The 21,000-nt window shown below is 40.9% G+C and overlaps 2 protein-coding genes across 2 annotated transcripts; both read right to left on the bottom strand.

Annotated features, from left to right (window-relative positions):
• klhdc3l (kelch domain containing 3-like) lies at positions 1–10,113 on the bottom strand. The gene is made up of 8 exons (XM_069717040.1): positions 10,085–10,113; positions 6,405–6,597; positions 5,327–5,409; positions 5,113–5,191; positions 4,114–4,160; positions 3,241–3,355; positions 2,961–3,150; positions 1–2,483 (listed from the first exon to the last, which is right to left on the bottom strand). The coding sequence occupies exons 2-8, from the start codon at positions 6,571–6,573 to the stop codon at positions 1,916–1,918; spliced, it is 1,251 nt and encodes a 416-aa protein (XP_069573141.1). The 5' UTR covers positions 6,574–6,597; positions 10,085–10,113; the 3' UTR covers positions 1–1,915.
• Positions 10,114–12,096: 1,983 nt separating this feature from the next.
• On the bottom strand, positions 12,097–14,837 carry slc10a2 (solute carrier family 10 member 2). The gene is made up of 6 exons (XM_069717035.1): positions 14,440–14,837; positions 13,921–14,039; positions 13,718–13,806; positions 13,450–13,625; positions 13,160–13,317; positions 12,097–12,269 (listed from the first exon to the last, which is right to left on the bottom strand). The coding sequence occupies exons 1-6, from the start codon at positions 14,835–14,837 to the stop codon at positions 12,097–12,099; spliced, it is 1,113 nt and encodes a 370-aa protein (XP_069573136.1).
• Positions 14,838–21,000: the final 6,163 nt, after the last annotated feature.

Raw genomic sequence — 21,000 nt, 5'->3', positions numbered from 1 at the left:
AATGATTCACAAATATACGGTTTTATTTTGTCCCAAAAAAAAATAATCAGCAACTTCCTATAACAGATGAGCACTGTTGCTTTTATCACCCTGAACTCAAACAAGAGGAAATGGTGCATTTGTTGGGAACTATTTTCAGCCGCGGATTAATACACGTTTGGTGACTTTGAGTGAAGAATCGAATTCAACCTTAAACAAAAGGTCTGTTAATATTGTCTGGTTCTGTTGGAGGTTTCTTGCTGTTAAAGGAGAGTTTTTCCTTCTTTCTGTTGGAGGTTTTTCTCCTGTTAAAAGGACTTCTTTTTTTTTTTCTTTCCCCTGTTGGAGGTTTTTCTTTTTCCCCTTAAAGAGGAGTTTTTCCCTCCTCGCTTCCCTGGGAATTGTTGAATTGTTGTGTTCCTTTGTAAAATGCTGTAAAGTTCTGCCGTAAGGACTTCAGTGTGTTAAAGTGCCATGAAATAACCCGCGTTGTGATTTGGCGCCATATGCAAAAAAATGTAACTGAATTATTTAAAGTCGGACTTCGATTATATACGTATGAATTTCGTGTCTCATCCACTGCTGTTTATTTTAACCTTGGATTCTTGCAGCTGTTACTGAGTGAATTTGTGGATGTTTTTTTTTAGGGGGAGGGGACCTTAAAGGCTAAAATGATGAAGAGGCTTAAACAAGAATAACTGTTGAAGTGTCTTAAAGGTCTTAAAAGGTCCATATGACGCAGTAATGCATTTTATTAATTGCGGGTGATTGCTGAAAATTGGTCATACGTGTCACTAAGTCATCACAGCATCACATGTACGTTAAAGCGCAAGGTGCAGCAGCAGCAACATACCGTACACACCACATCAGATATAGTTCAGGTACGGAAGGCCTGGAGGGCCAATCCGTGAAGCAAATATGGCAAATGTCGTGTTGTGGTTTCAGTTTGTTCCTTTGTACGGATTCATCGCCACGCGTTTTTGTAACCTGCTAAGTTCACATTTTAATTCGGCTTCATTCCTCGTGCTGTCGAGTGTTTCATTCTTTTCTGATCTTGAACCGTGACAACTTCTGCTTTTCCCGCGACGTGACGGTCGACGCAGATTCGTCTTCGCGGTGGTTCGACGGTCCTTCGTTAAATATTAATATATCCCATCTTGAAAGAGTACATTTAAAAAAAAAAAAAAAATTAAAAAAAAATCCAGACAGACATTGAAATCAAACCATACAAGCTTCAGTGTTCACATTAATTTGTCCCATTGGAAAAAAATTAAAAAAAATTCTACTCAGATTTACACCTGAAAACAACACGGGTGTCTGCGTAATGCTGCTGCTGCTGGTTGCGCCGTTTCCCTCTGGTACTGTCCTTAAAGGACCAGACGATAACTAAAGGCGGAGCTCTGGCGCCCTCTTGTGTAATGTAGGCTCACGTTGCAAGTTTGTGTTGCATGAAAACATTTGTTCGGCGTGTCTTTACCAGACGTGGACGATTGTGGGAGTTTACAGAACGGACAGAAGGCAGAAACAAACGATCACAGATGTTCGGTTAATACGAGGCGATACAGGAAGTGAGCAAGTTGGAGATGTGAGGTTGAGATGGGTCATCTCGGGCTTCGCTTTTTTGTTGTTGTTGTTGTCAGAGGTTATATATCCATTACGGTGAGCTCACAGTATATCCATGGATTTCTGTTTCACTTCCACCTACAATAATACACTATAATAAGTATTCTGGTTATTTATTTTACTACTGCAAAGAGGAAATATGCGATAAAAACTGTACAGTTTACGACAAAACGTCCCAAAATTATAAAAATATTTCCAGTTACGTTCTTATTCACAGAATGCCTTTCAACATAAAAGAGAGGTGAAGCGATAAACATATTCTCTCTGCATTAAAAAAAAAACAAAAAACAACCGCAGTGGTTGAGAGTTCGCGTTAGGAGTCGGTCAGGGTCATCTGCCACACGGAGACGGGACTTTGTCGGGTGCACGGTCGCCCCCCCAGCACCAGCAGCAGGTCGGGGAGGTGCTGGGCGATGTCCGCGTCCTCCGGGTCCAGCAGGTCGTCCTCCGGGGAGCTCCACTGTTTCCTGAAGGTTTTGTTCTCGAAGGTCAAGCAGCTTCCCGTCGACTGGGCCGGAGAGTTCGTGAGCGTCGTCGGCGCGAACGTCTGCAGCTCGATGGCGCCCTCCGACCCCAGAAACGTGAGCGGGACGGGGAAGCACTTGTTCTTGAAGGGTCTGAGTTTCCCATCGGGCGACGTGCGCTGGAGTCCGGGCCCGGCGTCGGACCTGTAGCTGGGACCCAGCCCCGCGCAGCAGTGGTGGATCTTGTCGGGGGGGTCGGAGTCGGGGTGCGAGGTCACCTGGCTCCAGGTCTGCGCGGCGAAGCCGTACCTCCACAGGCAGTTCGTCGGAGAGTTCTGGCTCTCGCCGCCTCCGAACACCAGCATGCTGTCCCTGTAGGCCACGGCGGAGTGTCCCATCAGTCGGGGGGGGCCGGACCTGAAAGGGGAGTGGGGGGGGGGAGGGGGGGGTTTCGACAAACCGTGAGGGTGGCGTCGGCAAGGAAGGAACACACAGAACAAAGACTGTTGTTGTGCGCCGTGTCCGGCTGTGACCGACTGACGGTCGGGGGTGGAAATCCTCCCATCCGGCTGAGAACATGCAACAGACACCGTCGTTGAGGATGAGAACCGCGGACGCGGGCACGTTTCTGGAGACGTGAGACGCTCACTCACGACTGCTTATTATTTACCGATACTGTTTTTAAAAAAAAAAAAATTTAAGATAAACTAAAGCGACAGCTACTTTTTACGTAGACGGAAACACCGAGCGGTTATTCAGAAAATTCTCGAAAAGTAAACGGTTTTCCCGTCCTACGACGGCGAGGGGGTTTTACCAGTCCGTCGACTGTCATTCGCGGTTCTTCAGCAACATTCAGAACTATATTTCACTGCACGCTTAAAAATCTTTACTCACTTGTTTCGGAGTGAACTCCACGTGTGGCTGCAGGAGTTCCACCTCCAGAAGTCTCTCTGCTCCCTCAAACCCTTCAGGCCCCCGAACAGGTACATGCAGTCCTGGTAGGCCACGGCCGAGTGACTGTGTCGGGGTCCGGGTCCCGACGAGGCCTGCTGGGAGCCGCTCAGCAGGGACCAGGCCGTGGTATCTGTCAGGCATGCAGAGAGAGACGTAATCTACAGTTAGCGGACACACTGTCGCGTTCGCTGTGTGTTCACGTGTCGCATCTAAAACTCACCAAAATCCAAACTCCAGAAGTCCTGCGAGGATCCTTTAATGTCTACGTAGCCTCCGTACGTCAGCATGGCCGAGCCGACCACCACGGCACTGTGTCCTTTCCTGTTGGTCGGCATCTGGGTTTACGCACGCACGCACGCACACGCATAAAACACATGTACACACAAACATCAGACTATTAAATATCAAACCTTCAGACCCTGTTATCACTAGTAACTTATAACCAGCCTCACCGTGGATTCACAGTCTTTTTGTGTCTCTGAGTTCGACTCTGATTTCAGCTCTGATTTGGATGCTTTCGGTGCACACAGGGTTCGGCTGCGTTCAGAGAAGTTTCCGAAAATCCACTCGAACTGCCTCCAAACTTTGAATTCTACCCGAGAAACTCTCTCAGAGCCTCGGTGTCTCTTCGTGTTACGCATTTAATACCTGCTTGCATGTTGCTTCTACCAGTTTAGAAACACCTGTAAACATACAGTGTCTTCGAATCCCAAAATGCTCGCGCCCCTGCACTGAGTAAATAATCCTTTCTAAAATATATTTTAGTGACATTTTTTTTTATGCACTTTACTCGGGAATGAGAAGAATGTTTTCAGATTTTTTTTTTTTTATTTTTTTTTGTCCCCGACAGTGATGTCATCCTCTGCTGACCAAGTTTTTTTTTGTCTTTCAGCCATCGCTGCTCATACTCGCTTCTTATTCCACAAAAAAAAAGCTGGAGGATAAAAGATGATAAGACCTGTTGTTTACTGATAATCGAATACCGAACAGGTTATTATTTATGTTTATTGGGATTTAAAAACAGTCCTCTGTGATTGAAGTCTGGCAGACGCGAAAGGGAGACCGGAGAGGTTTCATGATGTGTTTCGTTCACCTCGGGGGAGCTCGTCTTTCCTCGGCACTGAACCCACTTCTGCTTTGCTGAAACACACAACAAAAGACAAGGAAGTTTAAAAAAAAAAACAACAACAAAAAAAAAGAGTTTCAGTCTTGCACAAAAAACCCCCCCAAAAAACAGCTGATTTGAGATCTGTGCTTTTATACAAGAGTTTAAATCAACTCCTCTCAGGCTCACTGCTAAAATGTAATAAAGCAGCTGATGGTTTATATTGAAAATTTTGAACTGCCGTTTTCTTTTAAAGCAAATAAAAAAAAAAACCACGCTGTGGAAAACAACGAGCGTCGCAGTGCAGAATTTGACCCGCAAAACAGCACGCTACATGAACAGCATGTGGAACCGACATCTGCATCGCACTCCTTATTTAAACTGCACAAACCCAGCGAGGTCGGGTGCGAGAACATTATCAGCTAAAAGAATAACTTTTAAACTGAACAAATTCAACCTGGTGTAAAACACTGAGGTGTTAACCGAATAATGTAGTGTCAGCTACGTCGACGTGAATCACTCAAGACTGGCAGAGGAGCGGTGATGACGACTGATAATTATAAGAAAGATGGGAAAAAAAAAAAAAGAGGAATTAAAAGCCAATGGGAGGAGGAGGAGGAGGAGGAGGATCCGACACACAAATGAACACAGGAACCAACAAGTGGTGGAATGTTTAGAGAAGGAAGCGCGTCCTTTCAGTACGTTACGCAGTAGCAACTCTCCCTGGTCACCGTTCTTTAGAGCGCCGCAGGAAAGTCACTTACTGACTTTCCTGCGGCGCCAAATGTCGACTTCCACGGGTAATTTTGGGGACCGTAAAGATAGGTGAAACATGTTTTTTTTTTTTTAAAAGAGCTTGAAGGCCCCGACGGTGAATGAATGGCGCACGGGCGTTCGCAGACACGCTGCAACAAGTTTCATCCGTCCGACCTGAAGAGTTTACCGACGACGGCTTTGCGAGCTGCGCCTCCGAACCGTGAGACTCACCGACGTCGAACACCCAGAGGGCGCATCTGCACTGGGTGTACGCAGAATCCAACATGCCTCCGAACACGTACAGGAAACCCTGGAAAAGGTCACAGCGGTCAAAAGCGGCCGTCGCGTTACGAGGACGGAAAGATAAATGTGCGCTGTAAAGTTTTAACGGAGAGAAAACAAAATAATAATAAAATCCCGGATTTGATCTGAATGAGTTTTGTACCTCGTGAGCCACCATCGAGTGTCCCTCCAGCTCTTCTGGCGCGGCTTCGCTGGTGCAGTTCAACTCCGTCCATTCGTTGTACACTGAAAACATGGCACACGGCAGTTTGAGGGATGACGCCGCGTCGAGCTGAGGCGTTTCCTTGGTTGAGTGAGATCCTTCGGATTATCGGTTTGAAGAGGTTTACTACTGCAGGACAACCGACGGTGACGTCGCACCTTTCGTTTGGCCGTTATTTAAGCCTCGCGTTCGGATGTTGGCCGGAGCAGGGAGTGACCATATCTGGGCGAGCTGTGGGAGGAACGGGCCGGCGGTGGATCCGACTCGGTCTGATTGGAAACCCTGGCGATACTACGTCCCGCCCACCGATAGCTGTTAACTGGACTGCGCCGCAGGCCTGTCAATCAAACTAAAATGCTCCCAAAAACATGTTTGTTTTGTTTTTAGGCTTATTTTCTAATTAATGACGGGATTATTTTAAGATGGACCTCCAGAAAACTAATACGAAGGAGCGACTTTAATGAGACAAGCTGAATGGGAGTCTATGGAGCCGGAGGCTTTTTGGAGCCGACCTCTAGTGGCACTCGGTGGTATTGCAGCTTTAGGCACTTCTGCTTCGGCCTCATTTTTCAGACCCTGGAAGCTACGAACACTTTTATATAGAGTGTATTTTTGAAACAGACGACGATAAAAATCAATTGAAGGGACATTTCTTCGGTGTTCTTTCATAATATTCCTCGCCAGAACCGCCATCAATCCCAGCTGTCAATCATGATGACGTACAGCTGTTTTGCAGCATCAAATAACTAATCAAATCAAAGCTCGGCATGATAACAGGAACTTAATATGACGGAAACCATATTTGGGGGAAAATGTATTCGAGGTATTTTTTGTTTTTGTTTGGCTAATGTCCAAATTTGCTAACATGGAGGAGGCGGGGTTTAGGACCAATACTAAAACCAGCCACCAGGGGGTGATCACGATACTTTGGCCATCTCTTCCACGGAGCTGTCACGTCGTTCGTTTCTACAAATAGTTTATAGTGAGCGCTTAAATGAACTGATCAGGGGGCCCTTACCAACACTGTACTTCCAGAAGTCCCCCAGACAGCTGTTCTCTCGGCCCCCCAGGACGTACACGTTCCCGTTGCAGCTGCAGCAGGCGTGCCTGAAGCGGTCACGCGGAGACCGGCCGCTCTGAGGGAGCTGTTTCCACAGAGACGGACTACTGTGACTCATAGCTGGCATCCTCCGCTCTCACCGGACCATTTTCTAAAAAACAACAAACAAAAAAAAAAAAGCAAATAGGAAAGTGTGAAAGAATGCACAAAACAGGTTACGCAAGGATTATATTACAGCATCAGGACACCGCCTCTGCGGAAATACAGGGTGCCCCTGTTAACGACAACATTACTACCTTGAATGGAGGGAACAGAGCAGAGGTGTTGTCGGGCAGTCAAGAAGTTGTAATCGTGGCTACGGAGGCGCTACGTGTGACGCTGGCGGTCCTGAGGTCCGCTTGATGGCGTCGGATACGTCAAACCGGGCAGATAAAAAAAAAAAAAAAAAAAAAAAAATCCGACACGCTAAAAGCTTTTGTCTCACTGTTGTCACAACTACTGGGCCTGTTAAGACGTTCCCGACGTTCACGATCGCGCCGGATATTTGTCGGCGGTGACTGAAATGGTGTCAAAATGGGGTTTGAATTTGTTTTTAACCCGATCGCGGCTTTAAAAGTTACAATCTCCGTTTAGTTTCTCTTTGGCGACGACTTTGGCGATGAGCGGCAATTGCAGCTTCGCTATTTGGACTTTCCTTTCCCAGAAAATCCAAACAGTGTCTCCCCGTGTGACCCCGTCGAGAACCTCTGTGAGGGTGGCAGGGTGGCACCGGTTGTTATGGTTGTGGAGAGAGAGCGAGCGAGAGCGCTGGGACTCTCCGACTCCCTGATCACCTGACTGCTGATATGAGCCCGGGCGTCGGGGGGGGTGGTGGGGGGGTCTCTGGGGAGAAACTGCGCGGCTGCAAAAAAATGTCCCCCGAACGCCTCGCGATCCCTCGGCTGCAGTCCTGATTATTCATTCGTTAGTTTAGGTTTGATTCCCCCCCTTCCCGGTTAAGAAAAACGATTTTTAAACGGCTCGGACCAACGTTTACACGCTCTAGAAACAAAACGCCTCAACGCTGGTAATCTGACGTACTTGAGGAAAACAGCGGCCTTTATTTAAACGAAATCTCGTTGAGGTACTTCGCAGGAACAAAGGTTCAAACTGTGGATGTCATTTGATCTGTGGGGTGTTCAAACGCCACAAAGCAAACATAATATGTTCCAACAAAGGTTGCGACTAGTGATTTTTTTTTTTTTTTTAACTATAAACGAATCGTAGATGGCTTTTTTTTTTTTTTTTTTTCAGCGAATCACGTCACACATTCAGTTTACTGAGTAAGAACGAGCAGCACTTTCTTCTTTGGAAGCTGGAAACGTTTGTGATGCTTGCTGACACATCATTTCAACAGTCAGTCAAACATCAGATGAATTGGTGGTTCAATTTCCCGCCGGCTTGACCGATTGATTGATTAATTATTGCGGCTCGTAAAATATTTAACAACCCAACCCTAAACTAAACCAAAGTCTCATTTCAGTCTTTTACAATATTCATGAAGACCGAGGTCACGGAAGGTTTTCCCTCTTCTGTTGTCGGATGTCGTCACGCTAGTTTTCCACGCTTGCAGTGTTCATGACACGCCGGCGACAGCGAGAACAATTCAGCGACGCGGTCAATTAACGTAAAAATGAAATCCCCCCCCCCACCAAAAAAAAAAAAACAACGTTTAAATGTGCGACAGAAAGCAGATTTTCCTTTTTAAGTACCAGCGTAATACAAAAAAATATATATATATGAAAGAAACAGTTGAGTATCAATAATACAAAACCTTCACTCAGGACAGATAGACTAATATTAGGGTTATATTTTTTTTTTTACCAATAAAATTATTATAAAAAAATTCACTGTCAATTACTTAATTCAACAAACTGCGACACCTCGACATTGTACTCCAAACCGAGACGAAAAAAATAGCACAACCTTCACCATTATATAGCGTCACTTGGTTTTTCTTCTGATTTGTCACTTAGTTCATATCATTTCCTGTGAGATTGTATTTTATCATTCAAGATATTATCAGCACTAAAAACCTGATGTATCAGAGCTCGGAGGAGAAAAAAAAGATAGTCTATGTTATCTTTTTTTTTTTTTTAACTTTTTAATCCTTATTTAGCTACAAGATTTTAATGTTTTGTCTGTGGTTCTCACAGAAACATGTTTGGCTTCATGGAGCTTCTAACGTCGGGACTAAAAATCGCGTAAAACCGATGTTGCTGCCACGCCATCATTTGAATATTGCAGTGGTGGTTAATCTCCAGTTACCACACCAGGGTCCGGTCTTCTTGGTTACACTGGAGCAAAGTAACTAAGTACATTTACTAAAGTACCGTACTTGAGCACTTCAGCATCTCCATTACTTCATGGTTATATCTGGTTTCTTATTTGCATGGTAGAGTTTGAGCCTGCGTTTGTGGACGCAGCGATGAACTGTGTTCACAGAAGATGGTTTTCAGAAGTGCTCCTGAGCCCGTGCAGTGATTTCCACTACAGGATTGTGTCTGTTTTATAATGCGGAACCCGAAGATCACGACCATCGAATATACGTTTCCGGCATTTCTCCCTTGCGTACGGACATTTCTCCAGATTCTCTGAATCTTTTAATGATATTATGAACCGTAGATGATGAAATCCACAATTGTTGTTGTTTTTTTTGTGTGCAATTTTGCGTCGAGGAACGTTATTCTTAAATTGCTTCACTATTTGCCGTCCTTCGCAAGAGTGGTGAACCACTCCCCATCTTCAGTGCTGAGAAACTCTGGGAAACTTTTTGTTTGTTTTATACTCAATCATCTTACTAACCTGTTTGCCAGCATTGCGCAACTTTTCCAGTCTTTTATTCCCTGTCCCAACTTTTTCGAGACGTGTTGCTGACATCAAATTCAAAATGAGCACATGTTTCAGAAAACAACAACATTTCTCTCTTCTCTATCTCTTTGGTCTATTTTTCATTTAAATATGAGTTTACGTGATTTAAAAAAAAAAAATTAAAAAAAAAAATCACTACATTCCGTTTGTATTAATATTTTACAGCAGCGTCCCAACTTTTTTTTTTTTTTTTTTTTTTGGGGGGGGGGGGTATTACTGTCATGTTTTTAATTCCTGTTTGTTTGTCTATTTTAACCCTTTAATAAATAATGTGACACTTGCTGGATAAGTTGGTTGCTAACGCAGGTCGGTGACTTGACAACCGCTTCAGCAGGAATGCGACCCGTTAACTGATTCGCGGTTCCGTTTACCGACAGCAACGACGTGTTTTTAGGTGAGTTTGAAAACATGAATGCAGTCAACTATATATATATATATATATATATATTAAAAAAGAGAGATGTATTTCAGTGAGGTCACGTCTCTCGGTGTCTCTTTCTGTCAGATTTAAACCGCGAGGGGAGTGATAATGGAGAAGTTGTGAAAGAAAAGGAAATGAGGAGATGAACTTCTTTTTAAGCTCCTTCAGCGACTGAAACTTAATTCAAAACGGGAAAGCTTGTGTTTTCCGTTTCAAAAAAACTGTTTTCGAGCTCTTCAACAGTATAAAGGACGTATCACGTATGAATAAAAAGGTACGATGATGTAAAAGGATGATTTCTACTTACGAGAATCGCGCTGCGCCTCTTCCTACGATTGTTGCCTCTGAAAACTAGCTGGTGCTGCGTTCACGGTCACCTCGTAAACTATCAACTCCCATTTGTCAACAATAACTCGTTGTGTACAAAGGAGCAGCTTTGTTAAAGTCATTTTATCTTTAAGTAGCCTTAATTTGTAAGTAAGTGATTCATTATTTGATATTTTATGGAGAAATTATAAAAAAAAATGATTTACAGATGAAATATATATCTAGCGATAAAATGTTAATACTAAAAACGAATTTACAGAAACAAACATATAACACTTAATAAATAGGCCATCATCATTAAAAAAAAAAATACATTCTTGAGTTCATAAAGACATAGAGGAATTTTAAAAACCTGTTTGAAAAGTTTAAAAATGAAAATTTTACTAATAATGAACTGAATTCACCATTTTAATTAAGAATACATATTTTAATCATCATTTAAAAGGGCCATTTCCTTTTTCCATTTGCATTTAAAAAAAAAATCTAGGTAGATAAGTACTTGTATAAAGAAGATTTGGTCAATTATGGTCAATTAATTCATGTTATGTATTAAAATCTGACCATTCCCAGCTCTTGTATCAGCAAGTGAAGGCATCCTCAGCGCATTCATGAGGAGGAGGGGTCCAGTGGGCTGCCGGAAGTGTGTATCTTCACAGGCAGACAGTTCATCGTCACATGACAGCACTTTCAGTTTATTGGATGTATATTTTTAATGCGTTGAAGTCATGCTTTTGGACTTTGAACTACAATAAGAATGAAATCGGATTATTTTATGACCTTGTACTTTGGCAAGGTGGCCTGTAAAAATGTAACCACATTTTTTTTTTTTTTCCATAAGGGCTCCTCAGTCATCGTCATTTGAACAATTAAAATACTCATTAAAAAAAAAAAAGTGCTTTATTTATTTCAAAACATTATTTATTGCAACAAAATAGACCAAAAAAAAGGTATAAAGGGTTTTCTATGTTTGGTTTTGACAAAAAAAAATCTTATTACTTCAGGAGTTCTATTTATAAAACAGCTGATAAATAAAGTTTTTTTTAAATATTTTGTACATCCATGAAAAGAAAAAAGAGTACATTAGTAGAATTGCAATCAATTATTATTAAAAAGTCTTTTGTTTATTAAAATACAGCATATATAAGATAATAAGCACAGTTAATACCCAGGAATTACTATAAATCCCCATGTCTTCGGTTTGGACAGACCTTTAGTTTACGTATTTCTAAGATTGAGATGTGCTCAGAAAAAACCTCTCAAAATTTCTAGTAAGTAAGAGGTATAGAAAAAAATAATTTCAAGGAACAACAGAAGTTTGTATTAGGGCCCAAATGCTAAAGATCGTCCAATGTAAAAACATATACGTTAAAGCGTTATGCTGATCTGTGCAGTGGCTTTGACTAGTCTGCAACTCTTTTATAACTTCTGTTATCAAATCATTTTTGTTAAGCACTTTGTAACTTTGTTTACAGACGTGCTGCAGTATACTGTATACATAAAGTTATTATTGGTAAAATGATGGATGTCACAAAAACAAACTATTAGTTTGAAACAAATATCTGATTGCAAAGTCACACAAACAGCATTTAACGACCTGTGTGAATTACTGATGCATTGATCAAGAAGGCAGAACAGTTTTTCCAACAGAAAGTACAGGGTGAAGTTGTATAAAATATGTATATATGAATAAATTAAAGGAGAGGAGGGCCTCATGTCTGGCTAAAATACAATTCAGCATAAAACTGTGCAGAGTGTTGGTCATTGGCCCTCCCTTGAAGTTAACTGTTGGTTGTACTGTAGAAGACAGTTGTGCAGCCCTGTTCTTGCCTAGCCTTTTCCAGCGCTGAGGGTAGAACAGGATCTGTGTCGTGCACCTCCAGCATGCAAAGTGCAGTGTGTGATTACAGCTGAGTCAGGCTGCTGTCTTCAGCAGTCCTGCGGCCATGGGTGCTCGTACCGACAGTTCAAAGTTCAATTGGAAGGGTTGTTATGTCACAGCTGGGTGTTCTTGTCCTTCACGTCGCTGTTGCGGTTCTCATCGAACTCAAAGGCGGTGTTTTCCAGAGCGTAGTCCTTCTGTTTCGTTTGGTCATCTTCCAGTGACGGGGCCTCGTTGTCTGCATCCTCCGAGCCATGACCGCATGACCTTTTATACGCCCGGTAGCCTGTCGATGAAAAAAAAACATTCATTCAGAAACACTGAGCGGTCATCTTTCCGTGTCTTTTAAAAAGAAAAAGCATCGAAATAAACCGAGCTTTAGTGAATAAGTGGACATTTTCCCTCTGTTGTTCATGTTCTACAAGTTACAAGCGTTGTCATTTGGGACAAGTTGAAAGGGGGGATTTTTTTTTTTTTTTTTTTTTTTTAAAGGGATGATGATTAGAAACAAAATCTACTTGGTTAAAATTAGGAACAAAAACTAACTGTATGTAACTATTTACATTCTTATGCAAAAAGCAGGAGCAACTTCCTCCTGTTGCTACTGCTTTTTGCACAAATATGTAAATAGTTATATGGCCATGGGCTCGATTACAAACGCAAGCTGGCATCTATAAAGTATACGGCTTCTTACCGCATGCCTTATAGTCGTTAACCTTGACCATTATCATCCCTCCTCTACTGCCTCTATAATTTTTTGTCCCTGCAGCTATGTTAAAACAGATTCAGGGAAACAATATATTGGAAATGACTGTAGAGATAAATCACATCCACTCTCTTAAATTTTGCGTGTCAAGGATCAATCAGTCAGAGGTGAACAAAGTGGGATTAACTCACCCCTTTTTCACTAAACTGTATAAACTACTTCTCATTGTGACTCTTGGGTTTCTGAAACTTCTGTTTCTAAATGTACATATTATCAATTTATTATTATCTATTTATTGACTTGACACAGAAGGAAACCTGATAACGCTGGAAAACAGCAGCGCTGGCCAAGGAAGCCGTCTTTTCCCAGTGACATCGTTACATCTGAATCCCTTAATATTCCTTAAAGGTGCCTGTGCTGAGCTCTGACCCAGCGTTTTAAAAGACTGACAACAGCTCTTAAACTCTTACTTCCCACAGATATGACCGCCACCACCAGCTGGAAGATGCTGTAGATGAGGGGGAACGCAAACATGACTTCCAGCTCCTCCGGGCTGAAGGACAGCTGGACGATGGTGCTGCACAACTGGGAGTTCTGGAAGCCCGTCTCCAGCGCAATTGTTCGGCATCTGCACAAAGACAAGAACAACAAACAACATCGGTCATAGGTAAGTAAAAGTGCTGACTTTCGTTGACAGTACCATGAAATTAGAACCAGTGAGGGAAAGGTCACCAGTTTGTATTTGCCAACACGACCCTACCTGTGCCAGGGTTGACCCACAAACCGGGCCATGAGGAACCCCAGGCCGAATCCAATAAAGGGGTAGATGGTTCCGATTATCCACAGGGAGGGAGCGATGGTCCAGGAGGACTGGTAAAGGACTCCTCCAACCACGGCAATGATGATGATGAGAGCGAAGCCAGCGATAGACCCGACCTGTGCACGGCAGGCACACAAACACAGATCAGAATAAAGGTTCCAAAACACTCCCTTTATGGAAATTACAATAAACCGTACAGTATTCGCACCTTCAGGATCTTTTTCGCCTTTTCGGGCCACCTGTGTTTAACGTAGATTCCCGCAGCAATTGGGATGAGAAGGGCGGCCAGAGTGATACCTGAGGACACACAGATTTCATATCAGACCAATCGATACGTAGGAAAGCAGCAAAGTGATTTCAACAAACATCCCTTTCTGAAATTCCGACACGATATTCCGGTTGTTTGCTTACCGATGCTGTCGTATGGAATCTGGATGGTGTCGCTGGAGGTCCAGATGGAGGTGTAGATGAGCAGGCAGAGGGGCATCATCCCCAAGGCCAGGATGGAGGAACAGGCCGTCATACTGATACTGAGGAGCAGAGAAAATGGAGCGAGTGTTCGGTCAAACAAGCCTCTTCGATCACATCTTGTGTTTCAAGGAGCGCATTGCTCTGCTCGAAAGGAAAGGAAGTGATCGTGTGTTAGATTTTACTCATTGGGGGCCGGTGTCAAGTCCTCTTTAGAGGCTCAAGAGGATGCCGTGTCAGTGTCACGTTTTTTGCCTCACTTTGGCATGAAAAGATTCGAAGAAGGAGGTCATGCGACGGAGGTACAACCAGTGATGAAGTCCGTAAAACCGTAATCTTTTCCGAATCGAGTCAATACGTGACATTGACGCGGTATCTTCTCGTGGACTGACCGGTGTATTGTTTCTTATCTCGAACCTACGCAGCACACAATCTAGTTTTTAAGTAATCCCAGTTTCCTACCTGAGATCCATGTCTCCATCCAGCCAGTAGCAGATGATATTCGAGCCGGAGCCTCCGGGACAGCAGCCCATGATGACAATGACGATGGCCTGCACGGGCAACACGCCGAAGGCCAGCGACAAGGCGAAGGCCGTGAAGGGCATGATGCCGAACTGGCAGAGGAAGCCGATAACGATGCCCCAGGGTTTTCTTATGTGGCCCAACAGCTTGTCGACGTCAACGGTGCAACCCATGGAGAACATGACCATGGCGAGCATGACGGTGAGCACCGTGCTCAACACCAGGCCCAGGAAGGCATTGAAGTTACTGGGAGGAACCAGGCAGCTTGTCCCTGAACAGATGGTGGCCAGAGAGTCGCAGGTAGCGGGCGCCACACTTGTCGCCATCAATAAGGACATTGTGGTCGATGTAGTGGAAGAAGAAGAAGAAGAGTGGTTCCCAGACCGGAGGACAGTTTCCAAAGAGCTTAGTTCGTAAATTCCACGAGACGAGTCCACTCCCTTCCTCCGTTATCAAAGAAGACGATGGTAACAGTGAGGAGTGTCCCGCTCGCTTCCCTTTATGTCGACACTGGCCAGATGTAATTGGGAGGGAAAATAAGGTGTGAAATAAACAGAAAATCAAAAATTAACCAATACTTCATGTTTTATGGGGTCAGTGTTCAGAAGTCTACGCAAATAAAAAGAGAATCATATGGAAATACGAGATGTGATTGCATGGCAGCTCCAGCTTTTATTGCCTTTAGGCTCTTAAAACTTTATTGGACCGCTCTGCTATGCAACATCATCATCCTACACTGCCGGCGGGGAGATAGGATGCTTCAGGTCTCAAAGACAGGGAACACCATGTATGTACGCTTTGTACAATCTCTGTAAAAATGTACCTCTTTGCCCTCTTTTTACGTGGCTTTAACCGCAAAATCACACAGTGGGTTTGAGACGGATTTTTGACTCCGATTTTTTTTTTTTTTTTAAGTTTCATATGAAAGTAGAAGCAGGTTTCTGTGACTGATTGCACAAAGAATTCATTTTTAAAGTGCACTCTGATGTAGTACGCTAAAAGAACATTTAAAAACATTTTGTAAGGGGGTTGCAGAAAAGTAGCCTTTATGAGACACATAAATTCCCAAGGTCCTCAGAGTGCAGAGAGGTCAGTCGGGGCACAGCTGTCGAGACGCAGGTCAGAGTTCAAGAAACGAGAACATGCAGCCATATATTTTTGATAAAAATTGTATTTACAAAATTTAAGTCGTCTTAAAAATAAGTCCAGACTTCAATTCATTCCAGAACTGCAACCTCCAGATTTATAAAGACAAGTCCGTGTCACGTTTAAGGTGCTAAATACTGACTGACTACAAAAAGGATAATCATTTATGCATCCAATTATTTAGGATCTTATATTTGAATTTCTTTTTTTTATTGGTCTTTTCTTGTTTTGAAAATGTCATAAAATCATAATTATATCCATTTTAATGCTGTTATGCAATGCAGCATAAAAATACCCAGGAGGATAAGAAAAGGTTTTATAGACATTTTATGTCACCAAGCTGCACGTGCCAACTGTGGAAAAAAATTAAAAATGGTAAAGTGCCATTTAAATAAATGTCTCTCAGCCCTTCAATCACTGATTCACCGCTGACTGTCATTTCTCAAGGTCTTGATATGCCATTCACCCAATGTGAAGAAGAGCTTCAAACACCAATAAAATATTTCAGTCGTCTGTAATCCTTCCTACCTGCCAGAGTCCTTCTGAGGAGTTATTTTGGGGCTGAGAGAAATAATACCTGATACCAAAGTTAAAGGACAACCAGCCGACACCAACTGGAGAGTGTGTTTTACATATTTTTCTAAATTAAAGGCTGTTCAAGCCACAATGTAGCTGCAGTGTAAAGTAATAATGTGTCTGCCGTTTTAAAGTCTTAAATGTAAAAATAACAACAACAAAAACACAAATATGTTTTGGTGTAAATAGGATTTTTAAACCCAAAGTTGGTGCCACTGTTTGGATTTAATTTAACACTAATGAGTCCAACGTGGGCTTCAACCGGGCAAAATTTGTACCAGAAAAGTTAAACACAACTTCCCTTTTTTTTGTGTTTTTTGAACTAGATTTCTCCATTAGACTGGTGGCGATAGCCAAGATTTTTTTAAATATTTCTTGAAATATATTTTTCAACTGTCACTTTTTATGTTAAATTTAAACTAAGAACATCAAATATTCTGCCTGTGATGATCAGCGTCAGCTGGTTAACGGGTGGGGTGCTGCAATCTTTCAAATTATCCAGAGAAGAAAAGCTATTCAAACAGTAAAATTGAATTCATTACATTTTCCAAAATCACTTCTGTGGAAATAATTCACAGAATACAAATAATGCAGATGTACCTTGGCCTGTCTTACTTCCTATCTGTGACATATCTGTACTGTAGTTTGAAAATATGCAGCTGCAGGTGGCACTTTGGCCGAACTCGTTAAAACGAAGATGTGTTTTGTGTTTTGTGTGGAGACACGAGGTGATGACTGGCAGGATCTGACATTCCCGGATATGTTGCGGTTGTTTTTATAGTTGTTACGCAGCATTTTTAAAAGAGAAACTGTAGTTACTTAAAAGTTCAATTGTTCGACTGTGTGTAACATCCTTCCTGTTAGTTCATGCAGACAGAAACAGATATCAGCTGCCTTGGATGGCTGCAAACAGACTCACAAAAGAAAAGTCCTTGAGTCCAGACTTCTATCTGCTAAGAATACAGAGCTGCAAATAATCACTCTTTAATCTTTATTTGTTTGCCTAACTTTATTGCCATGAACCTTTTTTTTTCTGTGATGACATGTCAGCAGATTTGAAAGACAAACAAAATATAAATAAAATGTTTGTGCAATTATAGGGAGATTTACATGAATATGTCTTCACCAAAAAAATAGTTTTACGGTATTTTACATTTCACAACTTGAGTATTTTAATTTTATGCTTGTAAGACTTCCACTTTGCAGCGTTTCACAGGGAAATATACTGAATTTATTTGACTTCTTTTGCTAATATTCATTTCCAGAGTAACATTTGAATGATTTGCTTTTTTTTTTTTTTTTGCTTTTTTTTTTTTTTTTTACAATTGAAATAACAAAAAACTGTTAAAGATAAAATCAATGGATTCCAACCATTCTGACTCGTAATAAGACAAAACAACTGTCCTGTTATGGCCCATTGACACACATTTCTGTAAGTTATTAGCAGTGACATTAAAAAGTAAATCTACCCTATGATCATCTCATATTGTTTCACTGTAATAACTGCAATGATTGTCAAAAAATTTAAATAAATTTGTGTACCATGAATTTTTTTACTTCTTTTACCGGACTAAAATAGCGAATTTGATATAGTGGCTCCAACACTTAAATGCAGAATTAAAAATCTAATACTATCAAACATATGACGTATCAGTCACAAGAGACATTTTACTTTTGTACTTGAAATATATTTTTGGGTAATAATTCTGAACTAAAGTTACGAAAGAAATGCAGGACTTTTGGCTTTTATTTTTTTCACAACTTTTAAAACAAACTTTTCAAAAAGTACTTTATATTTTTGAACTATTTCAAACAAAGTTCATTTTATTTGAGGGAAAGTGACTTTTCTTAACAGCTGACATATTACAACTTTTAAAAATATTTCTGAATTCATTTTCAATCCTAAAAACTGCATTTTAAAATTGCATGAACTTTCAAGAGTTTTATTATCGCAGCTCACACACTCCTTTATTTTAACTGTACTACAGTAATATTTCCAGAGAAATGTTTGATTATTTTAGTGATTTTAATGTGACAAAAACCTTTAAAGGCGCCATGCAGTGACTCGCGTTTACGTTCACGTCTCGTAAAATATAAAGTTGTGTACATTTCTTCTTCTGTGGTGTCCAGGAAGAGGATGGCGAGACGATCAAAGTTATCTTTTAGAAGCAATCTTATCAGTCGTTATCTGTCCCATCATCTTTTTATCTGTGTCCATCTGACTCATCCTTCATTCGGTCCGCAGTAAACTTTAAGTATCTTTTTGCTCCTTGTGTGTGAATGAGCGTCGTTTCAAGGTCTGTGTCACGTCACGGCTTTTATCTCGACAGATCTGATTCCAGATAACGATCTAATCCGATAGCTTGGCATTTCACTTCATTGTAAAATACAGAAATGATGTCTCATTGTCTCTCATGTACTGGAAGGACTGGAAGAAGGATACAATGAGACTTTCAGCATCTGACCTTGACCTCTTGTAGAATTCCTTCTATATATAAAAAAAAAAACTTTATGGCTGCATGTTCACTGATCTGTTGTGTGTTTTTAACCTCCAACCTCCATCCCTGTTCCGATCATAGCCTCAAAGACTGTTGTATTTCCGATCTTAAAAAAAAAAGCAAATTGCTTGACTGAATTTTTAAGTACAAAAATTGGAAGGATTCTTTAAACGTGCGTCTCCACACTGATAATTGAGCTAGTTCAAATTTGAAAAAACTGCTTCTTTGAAAGATTGAATTTTGGATTCTGCAGTTCCCATCAGGTCCATGGAGCTTTATAGTGTCTTATAGACGCATTTTGTATTGACGCTGTTAATTATCATCAATTGCCTTTTCAATTGTACCGTCATGTTCTTTTATCTACAACTTTGTCAACAGCAACAGTGTTGAAAGAACTTGTTAAGCAATGATCGTGTCGTGTAGATAGTTTTAGAAATTTTGGTTTAGAAAGAAACATCTAACTTTTATGCCCATCTCTTATGTTAGACATGAAATATATATACTGTATATATATCTATATCTCTAGAAATTAAAATCTTCAAAGATTTTTTTTTAAATGATATTTCGAAGTATCACACTGCACACCTGTTTCCTGTTTTCCACAGAAAACTTGAAATCACATACTGCTTATATCACATATAGACTGGGTGACCTATTAACTTATTTTAATTTTATGTCATAGTTTATCTTAATAACTTTATTATTTTATAGCGTTAGTTACTTCCTTACAGATAAAAGGTTTAGGGTAATCCTATAATCAGGTAATACAAAACAATTTAAAAAATAAATAATAAAAAAAAAAAAATTCCCCTTGGGGATTAATAAAGTAACTACCTACCTACCCTATCTTCCAAAGCATGCATTCAAGCCACTGTAGCAATATGAAACACGTCACTCTGTTCTGTTTAATTGTGCAAGAGTTTTAGCCACATTCTTAAGTACCACGAAGTCCACAGTCAAGTGTTTTATTTTCGAGTGTCTTCATTAAGATGTAAACCATGGATATTGACATGGTTAAAGGCAGGGAATGATCTTAGTCCTGGTTATGGAGTTGTCCTTGGGTCAAAATGACCCGCCGCTGTGTTCCACCAAGTTCTTTTTTGATTTTCATATTTTTTGGGATCATTGGTGACAAGGAGGCTGTGAGGGTTTCTTTAAAGAATGATGACCAATGATCCCCAAAAAATATAAAAATATAGAAATAAAATAGAACTTGGTTGAACACAGCTGCGGGTCATTTTGACCCGAGGACAACAGGAGGGTTAAATATTGAAAAAGTCAAAGGTGTAACACGGTATAAAAGCTTTTTCAATATTTATCCAAAACCATAATCTTAAACTCATTCCACAGCATTCTTGTGGCCTGCACATACAGGGTGCAGAATGCAAACTCTTGTTTACACACCTGCATTTCGTATCTTTACACACACTCCCACCACCTGCCAGTGACTAACACTATGGAAGTGATAAACAAAATAATTAACACAATCCTAAATGTCATTTTATTTCTTCCAATCATTTAGGAAAATGGAGATATGATTGCAAAGGGAACGGTGGCATTTACCCAAATATGGAATAAGTAACTTTCTGGCCATAATATAGTTAAAAATAAACTGATATCTTGAAGAAGCAGTGCTATAATAGAAAATATATATATATTTTTACAGACCCCTGCGTATTTCAGGAAGTACATGATCATTTCTGTGGTTGACTGACTAGCTTTATTTTGGCATCTAGAAATAAAGTGAAATTTTGGACGACATACAATCACGTATATATGCCATATTGGACAAGATACTGGAGTATGACATTTTTATGCCGTTTTGGGAGACATGTATGTATGTCGTCTAAAACGTGACAAAAAAGTCATACTATTTTATGTCATTCAAAGTATCATAGAAATATCAAACTCCCATTTGTCGTCCTAAAAGTCATACTATAATATGTCGGCAGATGTTATTTGGACCCACACCAATGTCGATACCATAATTACAGCCTTGCTGGAAACACTGTTCATGCTTGTCAGATACTCAGTTAGAGGACCCTGTGGTTGTTGAGTGTTCCCACAATGCAACAATCTCATGGCTATAATATATCTGTAATTATATTACAACTTACTTGTCTGCATTCAGGAGGGATTTTTTTTTTTATAAATCTATAACTATATCAAAAAGGAACAATCAGCCAAACCAATGTTATGGCCCGTGTAGGGGTGGCCGAGAAATAACATGAATACAGGTTTTGCAAAAATCCAAATCCAAAAAATTTAATGTCGTTAAAAT

Source organism: Brachyistius frenatus, unplaced genomic scaffold (assembly GCF_029030835.1).
Source record: "Brachyistius frenatus isolate BFR_SWC_R1_liver_20210118 unplaced genomic scaffold, ASM2903083v1 Contig_167, whole genome shotgun sequence".
NCBI classification, from domain to species: domain Eukaryota; kingdom Metazoa; phylum Chordata; class Actinopteri; family Embiotocidae; genus Brachyistius; species Brachyistius frenatus.
The sequence above is the reverse complement of the archived record's forward strand: the minus strand, read 5'-3'. Positions and strand labels throughout refer to the sequence as shown.

Bases quoted from the DNA above. Each gene is read 5' to 3' on its own strand.
- slc10a2 (XM_069717035.1), bottom strand. From the start codon at position 14,837: ATGTCCTTATTGATGGCGACAAGTGTGGCGCCCGCTACCTGCGACTCT. The intron at 14,040-14,439 runs GTAGGAAACTGG...TCTGCTCCTCAG, and splicing joins GATGGAGACATGGATCTCAG to TATCAGTATGACGGCCTGTT. The intron at 13,807-13,920 runs GTAAGCAAACAA...GTGTGTCCTCAG, and splicing joins GATTCCATACGACAGCATCG to GTATCACTCTGGCCGCCCTT.
- klhdc3l (XM_069717040.1), bottom strand. From the start codon at position 6,573: ATGCCAGCTATGAGTCACAGTAGTCCGTCTCTGTGGAAACAGCTCCCT. The intron at 3,356-4,113 runs GTGAACGAAACA...GCGTAAACCCAG, and splicing joins GAAAGACGAGCTCCCCCGAG to ATGCCGACCAACAGGAAAGG. The intron at 3,151-3,240 runs GTGAGTTTTAGA...CATGCCTGACAG, and splicing joins CTTCTGGAGTTTGGATTTTG to ATACCACGGCCTGGTCCCTG.